At 40.1% G+C, this 23,158-nt stretch overlaps 1 protein-coding gene across 2 annotated transcripts in view; it reads right to left on the bottom strand.

Moving 5' to 3' along the window:
* Positions 1-23,158, bottom strand: part of fgfrl1a (fibroblast growth factor receptor like 1a) — a 66,085-nt gene that overhangs the window by 4,202 nt on the left and 38,725 nt on the right. For both annotated transcript variants that reach the window (XM_040010350.1, XM_040010351.1), the window contains exons 4-5: positions 6,641-6,718; positions 2,836-3,129 (exon numbers count right to left, since the gene is read on the bottom strand). In XM_040010350.1, the coding sequence (XP_039866284.1) occupies positions 2,836-3,129; positions 6,641-6,718 (372 nt within the window). The remainder of the gene's footprint in view (positions 1-2,835; positions 3,130-6,640; positions 6,719-23,158) is intronic.

The raw sequence follows: 23,158 nt of genomic DNA, 5'->3' as shown, positions 1-23,158 counted from the left end.
GTATAGACTTTAAAAATGTTAATGTAACAGAAACAAGCCCTGAGAAAGCTGAGGTTAATTCCATTTAAATACAGAGGGGTTGTCATACAGCTGAAAATTCACCTCCGAGCACAATTTATGCTCCTGCTATAGCGTCTTGCATCTCCACTCACAGGTTATACATGATTTTTAAAAGCTTTATTGGGTTTCTGACCCTGTGTCTCTTTTTTTCTAGTTCTCTTTCTAACAGCTGGGAATGACGGACAGTTGGATGAATCTCAGCCGATAGAGAAAACGTCACATCTGACACGAGCAAGCAGCGGCTTGATTTACTTTCTTTTTATTTTATGTGCGTTTGTGTGTGTGAAACTACAGCTGTGGTTTAATATAGAACAGATGTGTGAAGTGGAGTGAGAGTGTAGAGAGCTAGTTTGAGCTTCTCAACAGAACTATAACATTTGGTTACACGCAGTTGAGTGGACACACGCACAAAACCGACACCATCTCTCCACCAAACAGGTCAACACTAAGTCGATCGATCTTCCAACACAACCTAATACAGCACAAAACACCCACAAGTCGTCATAACACACATTCGACCCTCAACAGTAACAAGACTCTTTTTAAAAAGCGGATCACACTGCAGCCTGAAAAGCCCGCTGAACATTTCTAACCTGCTGGACCGATGTTTACAGACAACACTAGTGGGGGTAGGGCTGCCACAAACGATTATTTTGATAGTCGACTAGTCACCGATTATTTTTGCGATTAGTCGACTAATCAGATCATCATCCATTGGACGTAAAACATACGGCTTATTGCACCAGCATTCATCTGCTCTTATATAACTATCATTAGCTTACAGCTTTAAGCGTTTAAGGTATGCGCTAACTAAAAATAAAGACAAGATGGTAGTTTATTAAATTTTAATGAAATTTGCAGATTGTTTCGGTGAAGTTTAATAAACTCCTTGTTATCTAAAATATAACGGGACACCGGAGTATATTCTCCAGCATCTCACACTTCTGATAATCAGCTGTCTGCTGTTTATTCAGCTGTGTAAAAACTATAACTTTAATCTCAACCAAACCGATTTACTCAGGAACAAATAAAATACTAAAAAAAGCCAAACAATAACATTTTTAAGTTATCTAAGTGACTTATATATATTTAACTCGAGTAGCGAAAGACTGCGGTGGGTTTGAAAACGATTTGCCGTGAGTCCGGTGTTCTCACGGCTCTAGTGAACCTTGCCCCCGGCTAGCTATCGAGCTAGTGGGTAACAGACGTCTCCGAAAACGTCGGAGCGCTTTTGAAAATATGTGGTGTCTTGATAAACTGAGCAGATATTTGAAGTTTACACAGTTACATTCTCACCTGAAAATATGTTAAACGTTTATTTTGTGACCCAGAAAGAATAATAAGAGTAATATTAAAACTAACTAGCTGCCGCCATTGTTGGAAACTGAGCTGGGCTGCGCTATGAATTCTGGGACACAGCTTTCTTCTTCTTCGGGGTTTAACGGCAGCTGGCATCCTTGTACATGCAGTGCTGCCATCTTCTGTTTCAGTCCGTTATTACACTCTTAAATCCTACTAATTATTCCTGCGTCTTTTGGGATCTTACAAAGCTTCAAACGACGCGTCGACTATTAAATCAGTCGTCGACGATTTTGATAGGGCGACGTAATCGTGACTAGTCGACTAATCGTAGCAGCCCTAAGTGGGGGATCAATAAAAGCTGCTGAAAGAAGACTTATAAATAACCTTCTATTCTTAGTGATAAGCCAGAACCTTCTCAATTATGAGCACATTTTATCCTGTAAAATATAAATGTTTGTCAGCACAAGTTAACAGTCATCAATTACAGCATAATTGTAAGCGAAATCTGCTAATGACTACCATCTTAATGTCATTCTCTCTTTCAACAAAGCCTGTATGTGAGCATGAGCGGTTGCTTCCTGGCAGCAGACTCTTTGACAACAAATCATTTAAATGGCTGAAAAGTTAATTATAGTGATTTTGATCACATGATCTTAGACATCCTGCATAATCACTGTACCGCGAGTAAGACTGGAAACAAAACCCATTTCAAACCCTGCTATTTTGTCACGCCGGCCTTTCAGTAAAACGATGATGTGTACAGCATAATGTGTATTATTGTTTCAGTGAGAGACATTCCTACTGGTCTATAATATAACAGCAGGAATGCTAAAATACTTGCACGCCACATTCCCCCAAAATTTGCTTTTTGATGTGTCACAGCATGAGATGACCACATATAGCCATATATAACGCATACACTGAACATTTCACGAGCATGTTTCTGAATGGGAGGCGGAGCCTTAATCGCTTTACCTGTAGAAGCACCTCCCAGAAGGAGACACCTTGTTTCTAGCTTTCTAACTAGGTTTAAAGGTTTCTTTTTAAATAAAACTCCCAGTTAGGGCTGGCTCCGGTCACTCTGAGCCCCCCTTTAGTTGTGCTGTTTCACATTCATTCAGGGTGATGGGGTGTCTGTTGCTCCTAATAGCATTATCTCTATTTCTGATGAAGCCTTTGAAATTTCCAGAAAAAGCTTGAGTGTGGCCCTCGGGTTACCATTGTTTAGCATTACATACTAACTGGCAGTAAGGACTTGTGATGAGTTATTTACTAGCCCTGTTTATACTGTAATAGTATTCTGACCTTTGAGGAAGGTCTCTGCTATTTTAAGAAGGATGATAGTACATTTTGAAAATACTCCCTGACGTCAGGCTTCAACTAATGGCTACCAAAGTTGAAAATGTGGTTCAGCATCACCTGATAACCTGAGCTAATCTATACTCTATACGAGACCAAGCATTGGTGACTTACGTATGACTTCCACTTTGTAGGTGGCGTTGATCTCTCCCGCTCTGTTGGAGACGTGGCAGGTGTACTTCCCGCTGTGCTCCGGCGTCAGATTCTTCAGACTCAGAGTCCATCTCTTCTTCTTCCCTTCCCCTCTTGCTCCATCTTCCTCGTCTACCAGTGGCCTGTTGTCCTTCAACCAGACAATGTCAGGGCGAGGATTACCGCTTGCCGTGCACTTCAGGCGCACAGAGCTGCCTACTGGGCGCGCGATGACGCGTTTCCTCATCTTTGCTGGCTGAGTGAAACGTGGACGAACTGCAAGAGTAAAGAGAAGGAAAAAAAAAAGCTCATTAGTTAGAGAAAGAAAATAAAGCTTGATTTGAAACCACTCAAAAACATACAGAAACAAACACTTCATTTCTCTCTCTTAGTCAGCTGCAGGTGGAATATACGGTCTGATGCAAATTAAATTATTAGTCGTAAATAGTTTACAGAGTCAATTTACAGATCTTGTTGCTTCGACCAGTAAAACATTCCTGAACTGGTGGATTCATAACAATTTCAGTTATGCTACCTGACAGTTTGTGTTACATGTTTGTGTTACAGTTACATGTTTATTATTTATTATTTTTCCCCCCACATTCTTTGACGAATAACTGCAAAATGCCATCTCTGGATAATTAATCCCTCCATGGGGCTGTTAAAAACCTTTTATTATTACAAATGTTTGGGATTACAGATTCATTTTATGTCCCTCCAACTGCCAGAGCTTGTTCATAATCATAAATTATGCACCATGAAATCACCTGCTTTGCTGTTAACAAAATTTAACTGAGCGAGGACTGAGACTTGGTGAGTGATGTACAGTTTTTGCAGTGCGAGGAGCGTAAAGCAGACTGAAGTCATTTCTGCGGGCAGTGCCAGGAATTCCATGTTGTGCTGTAACAACATATGGCAACGTGCCTCTTGGTATATACAGTGTAATTTGCTGTAATAAACCCTAATTGTTTTGTTTAAGAAAAAAACTTGAATCGCTTCCTCTTCTCCCTGACACAGAAGACTTACATCACTGAAAACACACACATTTTCCACTGATCCACATTGGTAGCCCTCTCCTGCTCATAAAAAGGCCATGCATTGGACTTGAAATCAAGCGTCCAACGGAACTGCTTTCTAAAAACCAGAAAGCAGCTATACAAGAGCGAAGCATCACTTTAAATACTCGGTTGTTATTGCACAAGTCATAAAAAGCTAGACAGTGACCTAGCATCACACCGAACAGCCATTCATTCCATGCATAAAGCTATTCAAACATCCACATCCTTCTACCGAATGCAAGAATTAACTCCATTTAGTACCACAAATATTTCATTGCTGAACAATACCTCAGTCTATTCTATTCATACATACACATCGTATTTAAAAAGCATAACAATCAGTGAAAACAGATCAAAGAGGTAAAGAAAAACCTAAGCAGTAGACAGGAGAGGAAATCACTCACAGGAGCGCTTGATTTTACAGCCCTCATATTTTAGCCACAGCAGATAGCCATCAACCGGGAAGGTAAATCACCCTGAAACGAGTGCAGTTTCATCTCTTTCTTTAGACACAGTTATTATTCTAGCTCTGGATAAACAAACAGGGAGAAGAGTTATGTGACGGGTTTGTGCGCTCAAATTAGGAGATTTCAGTACAGCTGCATTACTCAGTGGAAACACAGCTCTCTGCCGACAGGCCTGAAGCTGGGCAGGATAACAAAACAAACATACCGGAAAGGCTTTTAAGTCTCACCTCTGTGCACCCTGAGTCTGAGAAAAGCTACCGGACCACAGCTGAGCTGTGACCAGACAGAGTCAACATATCTAACAAAGAGCGAGGAAAGAAAGTGGCCTGGATGAGACAATGATTCATAGTTTAATGTACAGCTTTGATGGGTACACAAATTCAACCGGTGCATGGGTTTAGACTGAAAATAACTGGTAAGTCTGGGAAAGAGCCAAAACAAAGTTTAGTTGAACTAGACTGGACAAAGATGAGACTGGAAAATGAATAGAATACGGCGAGGTGTAATGGAAATAAACTGATTTATACTGTCTAAGATGAACCAAATCAAACACAAGTTAAGAGGAAAACAGATGAAAGGCAAAAAAGTGAAGTTCATATTAAGGTTAGCAGCTTCAGAAGACTGATAGATTGCCAAGAACAGACAAATAAAACTTGAAGTGATAGTTAAAAAAAACAACGATAAAGAGACCGAGTTAAAACAATAAAAAGCAAAGGTAAAAGAGAGGGCACGTGAACAAGCCGAAGAAAAAAACACAGAGGCGAGAGAAGCAAGGGCGAACAAAAAAAGCCACGATCGAGAGAGGGGAGAAGGTGAGAGCCAGAGTGAGCAAAAGGGCAGGCTTGTTCTGGGTCTCGGGGGCCACTTCAGCGCCACACTTCACAGTGTAAAAATACTGCTGACCCTCCGACTGACTGCCTTTGATCAGACGGTGTGCCAGAGACCAAAAGTAGGAGCGCCACGGTGGGACAGAGCGTGCGTGCGAGGGACAGAAAGAGCCGTATGAAATCCAGCACGGATTTTAGATGCTATACTGAGATAGACGAGATAATTCCCAACGCGAGTAGTTCTGGTGAGGTTCTGTGCAGGGTTAAAATAAGTTAGGGTTAAGATTTAAGTAAAGATTTAGGTTAAGAATTGGACTTCAGGACTAATAAGACTAATAATACCAACTAGATTCTTAAATAAAGAAAAGTAAGGACAAATTTGTTCAAAAGAATAAAAAAACCCACAATTTTTATCTTATATAAAGATTAAATTTAGTTAGATCTACTGGCTGCCTCCAACTGATTCCTGTTGAAAAACTAGAAATCTGTTTTTTAACAAAAACGATTATGAGCTCAATTTTATAAGGTTTTTATAAGTTTATCAGGTGTTAACAAAACTTTTTGGATTCTGATTGACAGCTTATTGAAAGTTAGTTTGAACACTCCTCGGATTCTTTAATTGAACTAACACACTTTCTTGCCTGTTGTTTCTTCTCCCAGTAAAAAGTCAGTACGTATGATAGATGACAGCCTAGTATCAGTGTATCCAGTAATATATAATTGATTTATTTTGATTCTTTTTATGTCTGAAAATAACTGGCCGGTGTTTCCACTATCTTCACTTTTCATTTAACTCTGGAAAAAAAGGTTATAAGCGTAATACCATGTATGGTGTAACTGTTGTGTTAGTGCATGCACTTAAGATGATTTATCATTCAGTTTAGATAATATGCCATAAAAGGTCCTGTAAACACAGAGCAAGAATTTATGTTGATGTTTATATATAAACGTATGTTTGGTTGCTTAAATGACCACAGAAGAGAAGAGAAACAGAAGTGCAGCAGAAGTGTGTCTGAACTGACAGAGCAAAAAGAAAGAGGTGAAGGTGAGAGAGTTTGATGAAGTGATAACAACAAGTAAAGAAAGAAGGGTTAAGCTACATGACAAGTGGGTCCGGGAACACTTGGGAGGGGGGAAAGGAAGGAATGCGTCCGCCCAAATCACACCTCACACAAATAGACTGCTCTCCACTCTGTCAGAGCCAATTACTTGCACAAACAGCCACCCCGATGTGTGCCCGCGCATATTTGTGTGTCTGTGTGTGGGCAGAAACCCTCATCATTTCCCCTCCTGACAGTGTGCAAGGTGTTTATTGTACAATCGGCTACTGTACTTGTTACACATGCTGTCTCAGGTTTCACTTCTAAGCTTGTTTCTCATTTTCAAATGTTTATATCTCGATAGTGATGAGAACTGAGAAGTCACGAGTGCTTACCCAGTTTCCCGGCAAGCTCTGGGGCATGTTCAGAATCACTGTGGGCTGGTCCTGCTCCATTTCTTGAACTGGAATCATCTGGTGAGGGAAAAAGAGAGACAGGAAGACAAGAGGTGGGATTTGAGGATTGACCCTAAATTAAAAAACAAAACAAAAAAACAACAATACCTGAAATTATTTGTTTTTAAAGTTACCATTTTAAACAGCCCACTTGTACAGCTTAAGTAAAATAAACATCTTTCTGAATGCAAAAGTGGAGGTTTTATTTTATCGGTGTCTGACTGCTGTTTTTACATGCTACAGCTGCACTAAAGGACCAGTGTTTCAATGCAAAATCAAGTCAGTTCAATTGAATTAAAATGTACTTATATAGTCACCTCAGTCACCTCAAGGCGCTACATACTGTACGGTAAAAGCCCTACAATAATATAGAGAAAACCCCAAAAAACAGAGAACCACCTATGAGCAAGCATTTGGCAACAGTGGGAAGGAAAAACTCAATTTTAACAGGAAGACGCCCTCAAACCAGTCTCAGGCAGGCAGCCATCTGCCATGACTGACTGGGGTGAGGGGGGACAGAACAAAAAACACACTATGAAAGAGAGTCACAGATTAATAATAACTAAATCAAGATTATTTGCTCGATTCCTGCAAATTACAATCAGATGACTGTTTTATCTCCTAACAGCTGGAAGGAGAAATACAGAAGCATCATTGTTTTCACTCTAGATATGCAGGTTTTTAAGTGAGATCTCTGCAGCAATAAAAGTCGTAAAACAATCCTAGAAATGATGAAGGGCAGGTAAATTCAAGTCAAATGTGTAAAAGCTTCTTGAGAGCCAAGCAAGAGTAATTTCAGTAAAAGCAATATTTAGAGAACAATTATTTTACAGTATACTGTGAAGTCTGGCTTTCACAAACGTATTTTCCAGCCAGTGTTCTGCTCTCCACCGTGTAATTTTAAACTGCTCAGCCGTGAATCACCACCATATACTTGTTAAATCAGGAAACCAAATGATAAACAATATGATTCAGTAAGTTAGTGCATTTACCAGCAATGAAAGCCTTGACATTAATGCTACTCCCCTACCATGCTTACCCAAGGCCCTGCAGTTTTTAAACCCTGACTCACGTCTCTGAGAAACCGTGGTCTTAAATTTGGTCCTTCAACTTTGTAGCAAAGGGAAAATTTCCCACTTGGTGAAAAATGAAATGGAACAAGCTTTTTTCTTCATACAATGTGTTCAATCACACACTACAGTATCACACTGCTTTAATGCTGGTGTATCAGGTTCCCTCTCTCTCCACGTCTTCCTCCAATGATTATCAAAAAGATACAAACATCTGTCTGAACCTTTATGCAAGGGAAAGCTTCAAGATAGAGTCATTGCATCCAAAAGGGGCCTTTAAAGGGGATGGCAGGGGAGGTCTGATACAGTCCAATATCAGGTCTGTCAGAATACATGTGGGGGTTGTACGTGGTTTGCTTGGCTTGAACCTGAAACTTCAACCAACACCTGATGCTGGTTATGAAAGGAATAGAAAAGGGAACCAAACAGCCTTGGACCACCTGCAGAACGTGTGTGTATCTGTGTGTGATGTTTATTGTGCATGCTGGTCTATACCATTTTTGGGGATTTTAGAAGACCACCTGAAAGCTTAGAGTGTTTAATGCAGCGCCAAATGTCTTTAAAGCATCACTTTTTGTATGATGGAACAAAAAACACGTGAAATGCAAATACAAGACATGACCTGCATCTTCTGGGTTGGTATTAATAGTATACTGGGAGTCCACGTGGTGGGGCTCCTGTCTCTATGGGTGTGTGTGTGTGATATGAGTTTCTCCGTGGGTGTGTCAGTGCATGTGGAGATGTGTGTGTTCTAGCATTATTTAGCTAAATGGTAACTTGAGGTGCCGGTATTCCTGTCAAACCTCACTCCTCCTTCCCTCTTTCGGACTCCCCCTTCATCTCTCCCTCCTGCCACACGCACGGCTAGTTCTGAGAAAAGGCAGGGTGTTTGAAGCCGAGCGGCAAGGGGGTCTAATCTAAAGGGGGAACGTGGTTTAGCACTCTTACCAGAAAGCAAACCCTCCCATCGCCTTGTAAATCTTACTTGGCAGATCTCCTGCAGACCCACTCACAGATGAAGGCTTTAAAAACCTTCAACTGTCCATACGGCACGGCCAAACAGAATATCCAAAGTACTTAAGTGACCATATATTTCTTTAAAAGCTACAAAAAATGAATGATTATGTTGCATGATTAAAAGATTGTGGCTTGTCGGTGACTTAGTCATTAAAACCTTGGAAATATTTATTACCTGTAATTCAAAACTGTGATGACATTTAAGATGAACTTGTTCTTCAGAGAAGCAAAAAAAGGTCTAAATGTCTCCAATTTCTCTTTTCTACTAGCACCTCAGCTCACCTTGACTCGACTGGTCATTTTCCATTGCAGATGAGTCCCAAGGTGCCATTTGTATGTGACACAACCACAAGACAGCAATGGAGGACATTGAGGCGATGGTATACCTGCTGCTAAACCCATAGTAAACGTCTGTATTTCGTCATTGGACCACAGTGTTGTCATTGCTGGGTTTCAAAAATAGCTGGTTTAATTCTTTGGAAGAACTCTCATGACTCATGCAGTCACTCTCTGGCCAATCAGTGGCATGCAGTTTGTTCACGTCACATTTTCAATTCAACTCACTTGGAACTACTGGTACCAGGTTCTACTACTTAAACAAAGCTACTAGAAATACTTCTATAAATACAAGATGCTTGTAGACGGCTTCGACTGAGAGACTCTGAGACAAAAGAACAAACCAAGACTCAACTGCACTAAATATTGTTCATGTTTTGAATGTGACTGAATGAGATTTTCAGTCTTCTTGCCCTTTAGTGAGTAAAAATACATATTTCAGTGTGAAATCTGCAATCTGTCAGCACGTTCAACAACCAGGCTTTCAAACGGTTTCTGCCAGCGGAGCCAGTTTCATACCTTTCTTCAGCTCGGTTACATGAGTGCAGGGCTGCGGGGGCAGACTTAACGTTTTGCTGTTTGTTTCAAGTTGAACACACACATAGTCGAAAATATACCCTCCCTGCTTCAGCTGCTTTTAATAAACAAAATGCTTTCTTCTGATCTTGTTCCACCTTCTAATGTTCGGCCAGATACGTTGCCTGGTGCTGACAACAGCTAATACACGCACACACACGGACACACACACACACACACACACATGAAGACCAGTGTGTAAGGACTGCCAACAATGAAATATTCAGAAACAGCAAAGATGAGGATGATGAGGGTCTAGTGGTGAATAACAAAATGTTGGACATTGGCCAAACTAACTTCCTACTCATTGCATACAGATGCTTGTTCGTGATTCCTTGGTATCACCTTTGAATGCACCAAGTGTCCCTTTAGCATAATGTTTCCACTACTAGTGAGGTATATGGTAGAAAAACAGGTTAAAAAGAGTCTGGAAAGTACAAAAAACTATGGTTAAAAACCACAATTAAACCAACACTGCACAATTAAAACAAGAAACAAGAAAAGGTTTGACTTTGGCCCTACCTTTTGTATTTTCCATCTGTTTTTGGGCCACATGTTTCTGGTCAGTGTGAAATTATAACATCATGTACATAATATCTTTGTGCTTGTCTCTGCTGTATCATTGTGAAGATTTATAGTCCTCGAAGAAGATGTGCAAGGACTTTATTTCTGTGTGTCTGTGCAGGCAGTGGATACAAATCCATATTTTCCACTGAAAGTATGCAGTTTGCTACCTGTTGTGAAGTGCCATAATTGTAAAAACATGTGCGCTTGTAGCTTCTGATGTGCAAATCCACAATGAGTATAAAATTTATGGTCGCGCTCCTTTAAATATTCCTGCCTGGCTCTGAACTAAACATTCACTCCTTCCTCTTTCTTGTGCTTTGCATCTCTTTTTCATTTTCCGCCTCTTTGCTTCTTTGTTTCTTTTTATTCATCTTTGTCTAAATCTACATCTACAGGGGGGAAATGGTTCAACAGCGTGCTACATTTCACACTTTAACCGGCCGCATACCCCTCTGAGAGTGTGTGTATTTGTATAACCTCTTCTTGTATTTGCTTTCATGTCTTTAGAGAAAAGGCAGCAATTGTACATGAGCACGCTCAGAAATATGACTCCCACAGTCCAGTGTGTGTATGTATCTACGAGTGTGTCCAGGGGGCAGTGTTTTCCTAAAGGGTCATGTCCTTCCACGTTTTAATAGAGAGACATTGGATATGTGGACAGAACCTCCGTGCGTGCGTGCGATTAAGCTGATGTGTGTGCATGTCTGAGGGAGAGAAAAGGATGTTTCTAGGTCAGCCTCTGCTGACCGCTGGTTGTTGCAGCTTCAGGGCCAAAACCAGCAGTCCTGATGTGAGTTTGTGTGTCTGACAAACCCTGTAAACCACTGTTAGTCCTCTAAAATTGACCATCGTCATAGTTTCAGGCTTCATGCAGCCACAGCTTTCTTCACAAACTTGTTTGACTTCTTATTTCAGACAGGAGCTACCACAAGCAAAGGCATTTTACACAACACTGAAAGGAGAACCATTGTTCAGTTAAACCTTCATCCAAGGAGGACTTAGTTTCACTTAAGCTCCCTTTAAATATTGTAGAGCAGCGGTCCTCAACCCCCGGGCCTCGGACCGGTACCGGTCCGTGAGTCGTTTGGTACCGGGCCGCGAGAGTTGAGGCTCAGGTGTGAAATGTATGGTTTTCAGGGTTTTTATCGGTTTTCAGCGTTATTTTGTTATTACTTTTATCGTTAACTCTGTTTTCCTGGGTCTTTTCACGTGTGTTATGAATACATTTTCTTTTTTTCGGTACCGGTACTAGTTTTATTTTGTTGTATTTATCCGCGACACCTTAAAGGCCGGTCCGTGAAAATATTGTCGGGCATAAACCGGTCCGTGGCGCAAAAAAGGTTGGGGTCGCCGCTGTTGTAGAGGGTTGCAGTTTTGACCAAAGCTGGATCTAAACCACAGTGCATGCTGTGCAAATGATCAGAGAGACCACAAAATAACCTTAAAACATTACACAGATTACATTTTCACTTTAAAGAAGAAGCTAAATCAGCAGTAATTATTAACTGTTTACCTTGAAATAATATTTAATATTTGTAGCTTTCAATCATATTATAAAGTTTTGAACATATTATTGAATTAGATATAGATATTATTCTTTTCAAAAGATGTAGTTTGACAAGCTAAAACTTTCTGTTTTCAGTCAGACTTTATTCATTTTATTAAGAAAACCTGTCTCTATTCTGTATGTGATGGCTGTACACAAAGACCATTCCCCAATCCCCTGAGTTAATAATAGCACAGCTTTACTGAAAGCTCTGTTATAGTTTCCTTTGATTTACTTTTTTTTGAGCATGCTTTGTTGTTTGGCAGTAGACTGGCGACCAGTTCAGGGTGTACCCTGGAAAAGGCTCCAGCTCCCCAGGAACGCTGAATTGAATAGGCAGAAGAAAATAGATGGAAGGAATTTGTTGTTCTCAATGACTGATTACTTTCGCTTCTACTTGGTGTTCATTATTATGAACCTGCAGTCAAGACCACAGTGCCTAGAAATCTGGATGAGAAGTTCAAAATATTTTAGTTTTAAAGACTCATTAAGCCCAAATACTACATTTTGCATTGCAATTCATCTCATCTACCAATAATAAGCAATAATATAATATGCTAAAAATATTCAACTACAGCCTTTACATGCACATGACCACTGGGTTGCTTTTAGTTTATCAGTGGTGAAAAAGGATGGCACCTGTGCACATTCTGACCTTCAACTAGGCCGAGCAGGGCACCTATTTATTATTTATGCGACTGATTTAATCTAATAATGGCCACAAGATGGGCTGACGGCATTTAAAGTGGACAGTATTACAATAATATTTAAAAAAGAAACCTGGGTAAGAGGGTGAAATTGCAGTCTAAAAACAGAACTGAATGTTTGACAATGTTAAATCCCATTTTTTCAGTACAGTTGTGTTAACATACATCTTCCTCCAAACCCATCTTTTATAAGAGCCAACAGAATAAACAACTTCGGCAGTTGTTTGGCCTGTCAGTGCTCTGACCCTCTACCTAAACACACTATCATTATAATTCAATCAGTTCAATGAGACTCTGGAAACAATGAAACCACATGTTGTGGGTTTCTGTCTTTTGTTATAAGCCTACTATTGTGGGAGATGGAATAACACCAAAGGTTACACACATTTTTGAAACTTAAATGGCAAAGAGAGAAACATCCAAAACTTCTCTTTTTACATCCGTCTGTTTCTTTTTCACAAAGTATTACACCATAGCATCTCGAGCCTACGTTCCAAACATACTTTTCTCTCCAGCAACATTGTTTTTCAGAATATTTATGCATAGTCTGTTGCAACTCTGCACCAAAGTGATTATAATAAATGGTTAGATATACACACTGTAGCTCTAGATAAATATAGGACTGTGGACAGATTCTGCAGTATGGCTTGTGTTTAATATGTAAATAGCAGCTCATGTAATCCTCTAAGTGTGTGGGAACAAACAAAAGCCTCATCAAACACATGGCTGTAAATCTGAAAGTGTCAATAAAAACAAAATAATGAGTGAAAAGCCTGAGTTTAGGTCTATAACACACAGCACCTAAGAGCAGGGTTGATATTTTGACAAAACATTTCTTCTTATAGTCCTCTTTCATTTTTGTGTGGCTCATTGAAAACTGTGCAAACTTGACTCTTTGAACTCCACGACCCATATCTGCAAACGTAACAAAATGCCAGTAACTACCTGCACCGAACGACTAATGTTTTTCAGTCTAGTATTCCCCCGGTCAGTTATTTACTTGGTGTTTAAGTATAATAATGTTTAGAGTTGACTGAGAGTCAATCAGCACACACATCTGATCAAGCCCACTTGTCAAATGTGAAGAAAATAGACAAAACAATAAACTGGTGTAATTGCAGATAATCTGATGACATTTGTTTTCTCCAAATCAGATTTTTCCGGTTTAAAAGTTTAAAGATGAAGCGATAATAAAATAATGATCAGATCTTATCCAGCAAGTTTTAACTAAACTTCTGTTACCTTTCCGTCAACCTTTCTGTTCTGTCTTCTTTCTCTCCTTTAGCTCGCTTGCCCAAAACCCATTTTACACAACACGTTTGCACAATTAAGATTTGCCCCCTGATACATGGTGTATAGGTAAAAGCAGTCACTTTATGTATGCATAAAGCTGTCATGTTCTCCAGAGAAAACAGTAAGTGTACACGTGTGCACATGTGTAGTTCATTCCAAAATGCACACACACAGACGCAGATTTCCACTACTGGCTGTGCAGATGCTGTGTAGCCTTATGGAAATGATTACAACTTGTGCTGCTTTGTCCTCTATTAACAGCATGGGAGTGAGAGACAGTGAAAGGGACTGCGACACAGAGAGAGAGAGAGCAAACAAGACGGGATACGACTGACTTTTTGAATAGGTCAGGAGGCAGCAGGAGAGAAAGATGAAAAGAGAGTTGGAGAGAAAAAGGCAACAGTATGGAGAGAGAGATTTATTAGCTGTATCCACAGGGCAGACACTCATACACTGCAGTTAACTTCTGCTCCGTGTGAGGAGCAACACTGGCTTAAATGACATATTAACTGCTTGTACATTTGTAAGCTCAGACTTCTTAGTGGCCAGTGATCACACTGGTGACGTGTGCTAGAGGTGAAGACATTTTCCATCATGCATTAAAGTACTAATTCACGCACGCACACATACACACACACGCACACACACACGCACACACACACGCATAACTAATTTTTGAGCTGAAAAAAAATCCTTGTATGCTCATAAGAAAAACATCTTTTGCTCTGAAATGTTTCAGGAACATTTGATCTCATTACCCCTCAAATGCAGACACACGCAGACATGCGCACACCAACACCTGATGGAGTTTCTCTTCCAGCTAACCCCATTCACTTGTCCAACCCTTTCCACTGGCCCCCGTACACCAGCTTTTTTTTTTGTTTGTTTTTTTACGAGAGCAACTTTACGATGCTGTTTACAAATGTGACTACACGATGTGCCATCCCGGACTCTGAAATATGATGAACACACATCAGTGTTCGGGAGTGAAATTGATTCCAGCTTTCTGACCTATTTGGTGTGAACAAATCCAACAGAAACACGCACTCAACTAATTCACGAGGCGATCTAAATATGGGGTTGATTACCTAGCATTCCTTAGCAGCATGTGTTTTAAAATAAGGGAAAATCTGAGGCGGCTCAGGGTGCATGTGTGTGAGGATAAAGGTGGGGTGACATCCAGGAAATCTTTAATTCTGATTTTGTATTTTAAAGCAAGGTAATGACTCTGATTGACCAGAGTCCCGAATGCAATGTAACTTTTTAAAGCTGGATGAATTTGAAAAGAGGTGCATATGGCAGATCATTTTGGAAACCAGCAGCAGCTACTTTTCAGTTTTTCCAAACTCAGTAAGCTCCAAAAACATTTTCCTCATTTATCCATATCAGTTCATAAGTTTTAGTGGAACAAAAATTAGCAACATTTACCTCACTATTCAGCTATGCTGCACCAACAGATACAGCTAAGCCAGCTTTTAACACAGAACTGTCTGTGGGGTTGAAATAGAGGCACCAAAGGCATATTTTAGTTAGTTATTAAGCAAAATACGTCAGACAAAAACCTTTTTTTATTATATATTACATCCAGTTTCAAATGAAACTGGGGGAAGTCTTTTTTTAAATACTGTAGTGGGCCTCGGAAATTGGAGATAAAGTAAGAACAATAATAACTTTATTTGCATAGCATGTTTCAAAACACAGAGTTCCAAAGTGCTTTACAGTTCAAATAAAAGCCACACACTGAAGATAAGTGAACTTGCTCAAACATACAGACACGTAATCAGCCATACCGGCAGGCATTCATTCCAAATTACACACATACATGCAAATGGTTGCAAACTATGGCCAAAAATGAAGGGGAAGGAGAGGTTAACCTATAGAAATGAGTTTTCAGCAGTCGTTTACAGCAAATAACAGAGTCAGCCGGCCTGATTGACCGAGACAGGCTGTTCGGAGAGGTTGGCTGCATAAATAAGGTCTTAGAAAACATAAAAAACAATGTTTACAATAAATCAAAGCCTTGTAAAGTTAACTGACTGGCCAGTTGCACAGTTCTGCACATATACTGCTCATATGAAGGCGGAACATCTATGGACTATTACCAAGTATACCATTGATGAACTAAAGGAACACAATGAAATAAAGGAGTTTTACCACTAAGTGTTTTTACCATCAAGGCTTTCAGAAGACTAAATAAACCCAACCGAGAGACGGAATGCCAAAAAAACGTCAAATAAACTCACAGAGAAAGCTCCCTGATCACCAGAATGAAAAAGCTGACCGCTCAGAGCTGTGTGATTTTCTCCAGCAGCATTATTCCTGCTTTCATAACCTTGTTCCCAGCTGTGTAGATTCTGCCTACCGTTGCGGCAAAAACCAAATGTGTGTAGTCTTATGGCTGATTGGAGATGTTGAACATTTCGGGCTTATCTAACCCATAATCCCCTGCTCTCCACCTTCTCTCTCTGTATTCTCTCCTCGCTGAAGTAAATACTTACACAGTGTGTAAGTTTCTGCTGTTAAGTCAAACAGAACTCTTTTGAATGAGCAGACTAAACAAAAACATTTTAAGGGGAAGCCTCTCGTATGCCAGCATCACATTAGAAACACAGCATGAGGACTACAGAGCAAAGGTGCGTGCATCAATGAATGTGGTTAAGTGAGTATGTCTAACTCTGAACAGGGCTCTGTAGTTCCTGAAACTGAGCAGCCCACAGTTTGATCTTGTGCCATGAATGGGCTCTACACACTAATTACAGCCACCTGTATGTGTGTGTGTGTGTGTGTGTGTGTGTGTAAGGTATGAGTAGATGCATGAGAGAGGAGGGTGACTGTATGGTCATGAATAAAGGCAACCTGCTGTTTCCACTCTATCTACACACACACACACACACACATTTGTAGGAAAAAACTATCATAGCATCATGCGTTGAGGAGGTAGAGGTGCTGCTTTCCACTGTTGGGTTAACCATCTGTGCGTGTGTGTCTGGTTTATGTCAGATCTGTTACATTCACCTGAGGCGTGGCTGTATTTCATAACCACGCAGTGGCATGTCTGAGTCTGTATGTCCAACTGTCAGTCACTCAGTAAGGTCAAGAAGAAACCAGAAAATATTCTAAAGCTAATCATACGAAAAACCCAGATTTTCTGGCTACAAAGAGCGGAGTTTGACAGATTGGGAACACTCCATAAATCCACAAAATATACATTTTCTTGAACTCTAAAAACCGATGATGTTCTTTGCTGATCTTTTAATCAAGTACAAGTGTGCATACATGCTTTAACAGTGCAAGGAATACAGTCAGAGTACTATCTCATCAGTAACACTTGGGTAGAAAGCGACAAAAAGCTTTCCTACTACAGTGACCTTGTGGCAATAGTTCAAATTTCTTTGCTTCAGATAGTCTAATATAGGATACACTTGCTAAGAACCAGCCTGCTACAAATAACCAATCATCTTACCAAATGTAAGTTTTGAAACTATGTAAAAACGCAAAAAAATAAAATGGATTCAATAATGGAACATGCGGCTCTGGTCTACAACTTACACAAGTAATTTCTGGTAATTTCGAACACACAAAATTAATTAAACCTTCAGCTTTCTAAATGTCTTTTCACGTCTACACTGAAAACACACATGTAATAAAATGCTTATAAAACAAAAGTTAAAAATCTGCTTAGTTGTTCTTTGTGTCAGTAACTTGGCCTAAATGTTCTTTACACAACACTTTTGTAAAAACTAACGCAGCACGTTACTTAACTACCTCCTGGAAAAAGTCATTCGTTACTTTCATGTTGCTCAGTGACATGAATGGAAGAAAAAAAAAAAACAACACTTTTTAACCAACCAGCATGCAGATAACTGAAGAACCTTTGCAACACAAGTAACAACATAACTGTAATGTGATTACTGCATTATTAAAGTAACTTGTTACATTACTGCATTACTTAAAAATGGAATGCAATTACAGTAATGCAAACTTTAATCATTTGTTCCACCCAACAGTGGTTGCTATGACCTGAACTGCTGTGGTGCTCGTGTGTTTTGCCCCTCAAAGCACCCCCCTCCCCCCTTTTCATTTTCTTGAAAGCACAACCTGCTTGGATTAAGTTCTGACTGCATGTGTAGCTACGAGTGTTGAATAACAACAACAAAAAACCCATTGAGAACAGAAAAGCCCTTAAAATTCCCAGTTCCTATGCACCAAATCCTCAATTAGCTGATGCTTCCAGGTAACTAATTTAAGCCAGAGAGTTGGGTTTTGGCTAAAAATGCTTGGCGATAAAAAATTGTTCCAGGAAGTAAATCCTACCACCCTATAGGCTCGCAACAGCTACAGACTTCTCAGCACTGCAACTTTTAGAGATCCACTGTACAGCTGTATTATACTGTAGTGTTCCCTTTGTTCTCTATCTAACAAATCCTTTTCTAAATTAATTCATATTAAGTTTATTATCTACAAGTCAGTGCTCTTGTCCACACTGTGTCTGAAGAATAAAGCAGGACTATAAACTCAAATTTCTCCTCATTACATGCGTTTACCACAGTGTCATTATGTATGTAATAAATACTAAACTTGAAACACTAGTGAGCAGTGAATTTATATTTTTCATAATCAATGAAAGCTGTTAAGATACACATTTTCTCCTCTGTAAAATGGAGCGCACTCGTGCTGCCAAAGTTCAAGTTTAATGGAAAATTTTTGAACGTTTAAAAACACGAGATGTAGGGCTGGGCTATATCATACCGTTCACGGTAATACCGGTGTAATTTTGGGCAACGATAGGAAAATGAAATATTGCGATAGAATATGGGTAAAACGTGCATGCGCAGTGCCTTTGTTTACATACGCACATGGCGGCGACGCAGAAGAGCAAAAACGGATCGTTGAATGAAACGGGTGAACCAGAATTGGTTTGTAAAAATGCTGCAACTTCAGTGGACCTGTTTAGCTTTCGTCCGTCAGATACACAACAAAGCACTGTTTTTGGTAGAGCATGCTAGCGGGCCGCCGTTATTACCGTGTTGTTTGGAAATTATGGCACACTTAAAATCAATCCTTTGATTTTTCTGAAACTCGACAGTGATAGTAATAATAAAAAGTAGCTGAAGGTCTGTGCCATAGTTCAAATTACTTTCAAATGCAACTGCTATAGAAAACTAAATGGACTGTAGTGGTATTATGATTGCATACATATTAAGACTAATAATGACTGGTTAATTGGTTCCAAATCTGCTTTTCAGCAAAGCTATTACATTGTTCTTGACAGTCCATTTAAATTATCACAGCGTTATAAACATCTTACACGTTCCATGTTTTTTTAGGTGAATTCTTTAATGTAGTTAGTGTAGTGCTAACCAAGATATCCACGATATCTAAGGGGTGTATGTCTCCATATAAATATATATATATATATATAGTTAAATTATCTCCCAGGTGGCTTACCGGTGTACCATTAATAAACCTACCTACACGTTAAACCTATAGAATAGAGTAAGGCAGAATAGTTTTATCCATATAGTGTCCTGAATGTATTGAAACTTAATATACCAACATAATAATACACAGTTGAGGGCTCCTACCTGTTTTCCTATTGCTGAGCCCCGGCGCTAACTAAAAGGAACGGGATTTTTCCATCTGGGATCGATAGCAATTTTATTTCCTCCTCATTTCTGCTACAATGAGTCAGTAGTTGCAAAAAGATTCACCAGAATGTGCCAGAAGAATATACGGTAATGAGAGTTCAGTGATATCTCTTCCAGCTGACAAAGCACAAATCCTGTCTTATTCAATCACCATTTGATATTATTTAAATACACAATATGTGATTAGCATGCTAGGTTTTTATGGAGTGTTAATAAGTGCAGATCCGTTTTGCAGCAGTTGTTTATATGTATGGTATATTTTCAGAAACTGTGACCCTTGGCGGTCAGACTTAATACAACAATGAGGCCTCGTTTAGTCATGAAAAACCAACAGTGAGGAACACATGAAGTATCTTGAGCTCCTCCAACCCCGAACATGGACTGTGTCAGAGCGTAAAATATCAACAGGGTGGTGAAATAACATACAGGCACAAGTGGTTCCACACACTCGCTCATAAACATCACACAGCAATGGGATTTATGAGTTCTGAAAACATACAGTAAAGGATCAAGTTTTCAATTTTCTTTGTGCGTTGGTTAATGTGAAGTACGTGGGTGTGTGTCTGTGTAGCACAAGCATCTGGCTAGGTTTATTTAGTTTTTTAAAGCCTCAGTATGAAAGTAAAGTATTTAATTTGTTCTTCTTACTTTTCCTTTTCACCCTTTTTTCCATCTGTGTGTTACTGTGATGGTATATAAATCTTTGCATGTGCGCTTATTCGTGTAGCTGTTTTACATCACTGTTCACACTTCGCTGAAAGAGGAGCAGGGTCAAGCACTGAACACAAACAGAGATTAGCCAAAAATGGAGACGATATGGACGCCATGCAGGAATCTGGCAAACATACAGCTGCAGTGTAAAGCTTTAGCCATGATGGAGGCAATCCAGACAAGGTCAGAAATGATTCAGTGGAATTACTGAATTACTTCACGTTCGCTGCTCAGAGGGGATGACGGAGGGCCTCTGAGATAACAAAAGTGGAAACCAGGTGTGTCAATGTACTATATAGATGGGTTAAACAATATTTAACATGCATGTGAAAGGCTGCACATATGCATTGCTGTAAATGAACTGGAGCGAAAGTTTCAGCAAAAACACAGCACTAAAGAATGTAGTAGTAACAATAACAGCATTCAAACTCGAAACATTTGTGACTAAAACACTATTCGTCAATGATCTGGACAACGTGCATGACTTATTTTCCCACACACCTGTCCACCAGGTGTGCTTTACATAAGCGTTAAGTCTGACTAGTTACCAGTGACTTCACCAACAAACAAAAAACAAACAAACCAAAAAAATAAAAAATTAATTACATTAAAAAACTATTTGAAAAACTTGTTTGAGACATTGCTTTACAAATATACTGCAGACCGATAACTTAAATAGACACTGAGGTATATGATCTGATAGGATGCAGAAAATGCACCGGCTCTTAATGTTGCACCAAGTCAGATATATTTAGTAATTTGCTCCAGCCTCAAATCATCCTGGCTCGTAAAACAACTGTCATCTTCCAAAAATAGATGATGTCCCCATCGATAAATTATTGCTTCCTCGCCAAGTGACGAACCTGCTGCTCAGCAGGGGGCAGAAACGCTGCAGCAGTTCCTCAAGGATGCGAAAACAGCAGCAATGTGCTTGTGTCAGTGTTAAACGACTATTATGCGTTAAAAAGCAAAAGAATAAATCTGGCTGCAAATGAAACATTTAATAAAGTTAAATGTATGTCCTACAAATTATTGTTTCTGTACCGACGGGTTTGTATTTATGCATAAAATTACCTGAGTGTGCTGAACTTGTAATTACTGCATCTGCCTTGATTTATGTGTGTGTGGGTGCCTATAAGCATACGTGCGCTCTTTTATGTCCGCGTGTGGACAGCATTTGTACCTGGTTGTGTATGCTTTTGAGACTGTGTGTCCGTCCAGCTGCTGCACATGTAACCCTAGTAAACTTCAAGGCAGTGCTCTGCTCTGCAGAATTAACGAATCTCTCACATCCATCGCCACGTGCCGCCTTTGAAACAGACACCGACGGCCTCGGCTCAGCACTTTGAACTCTCAATCATTCTCTCGCTCGCCCACCCTGCTCTGCCCTGTATCAAATTATATTCTAGTCAAATATCTGCTCATTAGCAAAAGTTTTGTCCCCAATTAACCCTTTTTCTCTTCTTACATTGTTTAATTCATTTTCACAACAGGCAATCGGTGCAATCAAGGCAGCTAAGGAGCAATGAGAGGTAGATGAGGCTGAAAACAACCTTTCTACCTGGGTTTCCTCCCAAATCTCAGTTTCTACTTAAAATAGGACTTGCCTGTTGATAAAGCTGATCAAAACACCTTCTTTCTGAACACTTCCATAAGAAGTAAAAACAACACATTGCTTCAAATTTGTGCAGAGAGTGAAATGAAGAGTCTACAATACATACGCCTGGAAAGGTCTGACCATATAAAACAATGTTCTAAGATGTTTGATGTTTGGTAAAAACCACGTGGTACTGTATGATGTGCCCTGCACCTGCTCACTATACATTTCTCCCTTCCTCTCATGTACAATTGGGCTCCGTCTTCTACGCCCTCTTCCCAACAATGAAATTCAAGTTGACTGACAGCTATTTTGTCACAGTGGGCAAACAACAAGTAAAAAATATATTTCCTGACCAGCTGAGGGTGTTGCACCAAAAGCTAAGTTTTGAGTGCTGTGATTGCTAGCAGATTGCTGCTGTGACCTCTAGTTTGCATGGAAGATGCAGACTTGTCTGCAAACACTTGCAAACAAACCACTGAGCAGTAGCGAAACCTTAAACGTGTCACGCAAACTGGAAACAGAGAGCGTCTGTCTTCAAAGTAAAAGTTATGCCTCACTGCCGAAGCAACATATTCACTGTAAATGAACAAATGGTCTCTGTTTCCAGTGTGAGGTGCACTCTTCAGTTTCATTAGCCGTTAAGTGTTTGGCAGTCATTTCCATACAAACTGTGGGCGACTGCGGCAATCTGCTAGTGAGCAAGGCAACTGCAACTGCAGCATCATATACCTCTTTGCAACCAATTTCAAGCAGCAACAGCCAACAACCTCTCACCTACACCTTTTTTCCTTGTTACCAGTGGTTGCCAGACAGTCGCTAATACAGGGGTGTCGAACTCCAGGCCTCGAGGTCTGGTGTCCTGCAGGTTTTAGATCTCACCCTGGGGCAACACAACTGAATCAAACGATTAGTTCATTACCAGGCTTCTGGAGAAATTCAACACATGTTGAGGAGGTCATTTAGCTATTGAAATCAGCTTGGTTGGATCAAGGACACATCTAAAACCTGCAGGACACTGGCCCTCGAGGCCTGGATTTCGACACCTGTGCGCTAATAGGTGTCTAGGCCTGTGTGACTGGGGCCTTACTTGTCAACTCCTAACCTGCCAAAACCCCCACCAAGCTGGCGTTCTAATAATAACTGTAGAATTTTTTTAAGTCTGAAACCCAGAAATGACTATTCCCTAACAAAGAGCCCGGTCTGTAGACCACTGCTCTGCTTACTGCTGAACTCTGCTGTGATCCGTGCTGGAATGTAACTGTCTAGCCACACTTCAAAGCGAACGCCGAACCTGTTGAGCGTGAATATGCCACAAGTGTGCGGATGAGCTTGTTAACTTTGCACAAACATGCACGTATCACTGTTTCGGCACGGATCTGCACGGGTG

This window comes from Simochromis diagramma, unplaced genomic scaffold (genome assembly GCF_900408965.1).
Source record: "Simochromis diagramma unplaced genomic scaffold, fSimDia1.1 OVJJ01000585.1, whole genome shotgun sequence".
Lineage (NCBI taxonomy): Eukaryota > Metazoa > Chordata > Actinopteri > Cichliformes > Cichlidae > Simochromis > Simochromis diagramma.
Note: the sequence above shows the minus strand (reverse complement) of the source record. Positions and strands in the feature narration are given on the sequence as shown.